General features: G+C 48.9%; 1 protein-coding gene across 3 annotated transcripts in view; it reads left to right on the top strand.

Moving 5' to 3' along the window:
- Positions 1-76: 76 nt before the first annotated feature.
- The window catches only part of MTHFS (methenyltetrahydrofolate synthetase), a 35,512-nt gene continuing 29,942 nt past the window's right edge, over positions 77-5,646 (top strand). Inside the window, exon 1 of one of the 3 annotated variants that reach the window (XM_058736351.1) lies at positions 77-244. In XM_058736351.1, coding sequence (XP_058592334.1) covers positions 125-244 — 120 coding nt within the window. In that variant the 5' untranslated portion in view covers positions 77-124. Of the gene's footprint in view, positions 245-412; positions 644-5,646 lie in introns of those variants that run through there. The other 2 variants (XM_058736350.1, XM_058736352.1) reach the window with 2 other exon arrangements.

Genomic DNA, 5,646 nt, shown 5'->3' with positions numbered 1-5,646 from the left:
AGCCCGGACCCTCCCCTTGGCAGCGCAGAGCCCGGGTACTGGCGGGAGGCTGGAGGCGGGCTGGGGGCGGGGCTCCGACAACCCGGAAGCGGGGACGAGCACAGGGGCGGGGCTGGTCCGAGAGATGGCGGCGGCGACGGCCGTGAGCAGCGCCAAGCGGAGCCTGCGGGCCGAGCTGAAGCAGCGTCTGCGGGCGATGAGCGCCGAGGAGCGGCTGCGTCAGTCCCAACTCTTGGCCCAGAAGGTGCGAGACCGCGGGGACCGCCAGCACTGCGGGCCGCTCCACTCACGGAACGGCCCTGCGCCTCTGGGCTGGCGGCTCTGCGCAGGCGCAGGCCCCGGCGCGCGCACGTCGGCACGGGCGCGCGTACGCCCCCGCAGGTGCCATAAGGACCCTTCCCCCCCTCCCAGGCGCAAGCACGTCCCCTCCGCGGGTGCCGGGGCCATCCCCCGGGCGCGCGCACGTCCCCCTCACGTGCCGTCAGGACGATCCCGGGCGCGCGCACGCCCCCACAAGCCAGGAAGATCCCGGGCGCGCGCACGTTTCTCCGGGGGCGCGCACGACCCTCCGACCGGGCCCCTCACTAAGAGGGGGTCCCGGGCTGAGGAGGGCCCGGGTGGAGGTGGATGGCGGCCCGCCGAGGTGAGAGCAGGGTGGAAGCAGGAAGTTCTGGCGGGCTGAGCGGTGGGCGCGGAGCAAGGGGGTCCCCGCGAGTGGCCGGGAGCCGTGGACGCGCAGCGGGAGTCCAGCCGCTTCAGGGACGCGGGCGGAGAAGCTCGTGGCCGCTTCCGACGGGCGTCCGGTGCCCTGTCCCCGCGCGCTGCCCCGGGGTCGGGGAGGCGGGGCGGGTCCGCGCGTCCAGACGGGTCCGCCCCCCGCCTGCCCCCCTGGTTCTGACGGGCTCCCGAGCTCCCTGCGAGCGGCAGGCGGTCCCTCCTGGAGGTGCCTGGAGTGAGCTGCGCCGCCAGAGTTCCTTCATCGCCCTGCCCGCTCTGTCAGCCACCTATTCCTTACGTGCAAGGTCCCCTTGGGTTAGTGGAGCAAAGCAAGCCCCCCCCCCCCATCTCCTTGCACGTAGGTGTGCGGGGCTGGGGTGTCCTGGCGCACCGAGGTGTCCGAGCTGCTACCTACGAGAGGCGCTGGCGGGTGCCCTGTGCGCGCAGACGGGTACGGGAGCCCAGCCTCGCTCGCAGGTGCCCGATCTTAGCGGGTTAGCTTGCGCATGGGAACGCACTCTGTGGTCCGCACTTTCCAGTGTGCGGGGTTGCAGGGATGAAAACCGTCTGGTCGTTGCTCTGAAGGAGAGTCTGCAAGAGGCAACAGACTCGTGAATAAAGACTCGCAGTGCTCCCAGATGCATGATGTCGAAACTCGGGGGAGGGGCTGTGCTGTAGGAAGATGTTTGAGATGCACTTGTTAGTCTAAGATGACTTTTGTCAGGGGAAGGGAAGATGGCACGTGCAGGAGTATTTTGGTAAGAGAGGGAAGGGCACAATTGGACCCGGCGTTTGGAGCGCCACAGATCTGGATTTAATCTGGCCCCACTGTATTTTAGCCGTATGGGGCCGTGGCCAAGTCTCCTAGTCTTTCCCAGGGTCTGGTTCCTTACCCATTAAAGGGATGACGTCATCCTTGTAGGCCTGTTGTAAATGTTTAAACAGGTGTGTAAAGGGTACATTCAGTGCTTCACATGTTTGTTTGTTTTGTTTGTTTTTGAAAGACCTTATTTTATTTCTTTGAGGAGAGGAAGAATCTCAGGCAGGCTCCTCGCGGGGCTTGATCCCACAACCACAACAAGATCATGGCCTGAACTGAAATCAAGGGTCAGCCGCCCAACCGAGCCACCCAAGCACCCCTAAAGATTTTATTTTTGAGTCATCCCTACACCCAAGGTGGGTCTGGAACTCACAGCGCCGAGCTCCACCAGCTGAGCCAGCCAGGCTCCCCAACACATGTGTTTGATAGATCCTTTAGGAAAAGCACATTGGCAGCATTTGGGAGACGGGAGTCAGTGCAGTGAGAATCAGCAGGACCTGGGAACTGGTCGGATAAAGGGTAGCACTGGAAAAGGAGGGCAGTCGCCTGTGGTTTCAGAATTCAGAGATAGGGGTTTAACGTCACTAAGCACGAGGCACGTAGGAGTTGGTGCAGAATTTGGAGTGGCATGGGGAAAATAAAGTTAAGTTCATTCTGTCTGCCTGTAGATTAGAGTTCATAAATTTCAGGTGGGAAGAGTAGCTCTACAGACGTAGAGCCAGTGACAGAATAGGGTGACAACTGAGAACTGGCCTCAGAAGAAAGAAAAGTTGAAAAGCAGACCATGACCCTCAGTAATAAATACATTTTACCGCCTACAAATACACACATATATGAAATGTTTCACAGCCCAGTGTTTCACAATTGTTACTATATACTGTGAACTTTAATATACTCTACTTTATTTAAAAGTGCTGATTGTAAGTATCCTGCTATTGATTCTGTGACGAACCAATGGATCATGGCCGAAAACATCAATGTGCTGTGATGAGAACTGTGTTTGCTATAGTGCATGTTCAAGAAAGGTATTGAATGATGCCTTTCTCTCAATGATTTTCTTTTACAAGGCATATTGATTCTTAATGACACAGCACCTTTTTTATAATTTAGAAATTTATCGGAAAAGCAATGTATGGTAAAGAATTTCAACCTTACGCCATAGCTTGACTTCCCAACCAAATAAGATGAGGAAATTAGTGCCCTGTACTCACTTTGTCTTGTCCATCTGCCTTTCTTTCTTTCTTTCTTTCTTTCTTTCTTTCTTTCTTTCTTTCTTCCTTTCTTCCTTTCTTCCTTTCTTCCTTTCTTCCTTTCTTCCTTTCTTCCTTTCTCTTCCTTTCTCTTCTCTTCTTGTCTCTTCTCTTCTCTTCTCCGAGAAAAAGAGCAAGAGAACACAAATGGGGGAGAGGGGAGAGGGAGAGAGAATCCCAAGCTGGCTCCACACTTCGTGCAGAGTATGATGTGGGGCTCAATCCCATGTCCCTGGGATCATGACCTGAGCTGAAGTCAAGAGTTGGATGCTCAGCCAACTGAGCCAGCCAGGAGCCCCCATATCTGCTAATTTCTGACTCCTGTATCATTTTTCTTAAATCGTCAAGTTTCATAATATTTGTATTCTGTTTTATAATTACAGTGAGTCTACTGAGCATTTTCTGTGGCTGACTGCCAAATTTGGATTTTAAGTAAATAGTATTTACGATATTTCGGTTATATATGTGGTATTCACTATAGAACCGAGTTGTATGGTTGTACGAAAAGGATATATAATTCTGTCATGAGATATGTGTGGCTAGGTGGAGAATGTTTCAAGTGTCATTACCAAATCCTTTCTCTTTTGTTATGCTCTAAAATTGCTCAAAATCATGACATGCTTTAGTCTGTTCCTATTTGGAGTAAACATTTCTAATTTACCTCTTTTTTTCAAGGAGTTTTTGATTGCCTTTAATTTTCCTTTTTGGCAAAACAAGAATATGCCTTTATCTTGTTAGTAGATTCTTTTTCATTTTGTCTGTTAAAAGAAATCCATTTTCTTGAAAGCACTCTATAGCCCCCTGTTCCCTCTGGTCTAGCCCATTGCATAGCCATTGTCCTGGGGTTTCTCTTACCCTACTTCTGAGTTAGAGCTGTTGCTTGAACCCATTGTTTTCTTGTTGGATTCCTTCCTTCCTTCCTTCCTTCCTTCCTTCCTTCCTTCCCATCTTATTAGAGTATATTCTCAAGTAATTTTTTTGTTTGTTTTAGAAAATATCTAAGGGCGTAAACTTTTAAAGACTTTATACATTAGAAAATGTCTTTACCCTCATATTTGATTGATGGTTTGAATTTCAAGTTTAAAAATATTTTTCCTTGTTCTGCTCAGCACCCATGACCTCCATTCATTCTGAAGACTGGTATCTTTATCTTTTGTATCTTAGATTATTTCTTTTTCTTTGTGCCTTTCTACAATTACTGTTAATCAAATAGTAAAAGTCATATGTCAGCTTTCTGTGTTTCTTAAACAGATTTTTCTTTTACTTTCCTCATTTCTTTGCCTTTTTCTCCCACTTTAAGGCTTTCTCCTGAATTTTTTTAAAAAAATGCTTACTTATTTATTTTCAGAGAGAGAGTGTGAGTGAAGAGTGGGGGAGGGGCAGAGAGAGAGGGAGAGAGAAACCCAAGCAGGCTTTGTGCTGATGCGGGGCTCTAACTCATGAACCGTGAGGTCATGACTTAAGTTGAAACCAAGAGTTGGACACTTAACCTACTAAGCCACCCAGGCGCCCCTCTCCTGAATTTTTAAATTTTGGTGTTCTTAATTTTAATTTTAATTTTAATTTTCTTTTTTTTTTTTTTTTAACGTTTATTTATTTTTGAGACACAGAGAGACAGAGCCTGAACAGGGGAGGAGCAGAGAGAGAGGGAGACACAGAATCTGAAACAGGCCCCAGGCTGTGAGCCGTCAGCACAGAGCCCGATGCGGGGCTCGAACTCACAGACCGTGAGATCATGACCTGAGCCGAAGTCAGACGCTTAGCTGACCAAGCCACCCAGGCGCCCCTTAATTTTAATTTTCAAGTATTATTTCTTAATCTCTGATTGCTTTCTTTTCATAGCTGTCTGTTGTTATTTTATAGATGCAACTATCTTCTTGAATTTGTCTGAGATAACTAATTAGAATTAAAAAATTCCCCATTCTCTGAATTATCTCAGTTTCCTGCTGGATCATCTCCGCCTCCTTAGTCCTTCTATTTTGTGTTTTAGCTTCCTAGGATGTTTGATGAATCTTTATTGTGGGTGCGTGTTTATGAGTGAGGGCATGACAGCTCCTGGGTCTCTCCTTTGCCTTTTGTGGTCACTTTGGGAGGAGTGGGTCCTGCCTGACCTATGGCCACGTCCTCTGAGTGCTGTGTCTGTTGCTGTTTGTGTAAATAGTGCCCATCTGCACCGTCTCACAGAAATTAGTCCAGTCTCCGTTCTCTTGTTCTCAGTGTTATAATGGCTTTCTCTTTTTGTGCTTTTTTACTGTCCGATAAATGAGATTTTTAAAAGCAAGAAAGATAAATGTGTATGCACAGTCTCACACTGAATTTTAACCGATGTTTATTTCTGCTTAATCAGCTTGTGATGTTTTATATTCTCTTTAAAGAGAACACGAGGGGTCCCTGGGTGGCTCAGTCGGTTAAGCGTCCGACTTCAGCTCAGGTCATGATCTCACGGTCCATGAGTTCGAGCCCCGCGTCGGGCTCTGTGCTGACAGCTCAGAGCCTGGAGCCTGCTTCGGATTCTGTGTCTCCCTCTCTCTGTGACCCTCCCCCATTCATGCTCTGCCTCTCTCTGCCTCAAAAATAAATAAACATTAAAAAAAAATAAAGAGAACACGATAGACCTTGACTTTCTCAGAAACGACTTGCGTGCCAGAAGCCTCAGGTCTGCCCATGATCTGGGTTTCACATTTGTTTTGTTTTGTTTTGTTTTGTTTTGTTTTGCCTTATTTTAGCCTCACGACAGCTTTGTGACTTCTCGGAGATGGAGTGAACTTCCTTCCTTGACACCGGTCTGCTGTGCTCCATCTACTGAATTTCTATGTGCTCCTTTCTGTTAGGAATAACTTGACTTTCTGTGCCTGTCTG

The sequence above is a fragment of the Neofelis nebulosa genome, chromosome 7, assembly GCF_028018385.1.
Source record: "Neofelis nebulosa isolate mNeoNeb1 chromosome 7, mNeoNeb1.pri, whole genome shotgun sequence".
Classification (NCBI taxonomy): Eukaryota; Metazoa; Chordata; class Mammalia; order Carnivora; family Felidae; genus Neofelis; species Neofelis nebulosa.
The sequence above is the reverse complement of the archived record's forward strand: the minus strand, read 5'-3'. Positions and strand labels throughout refer to the sequence as shown.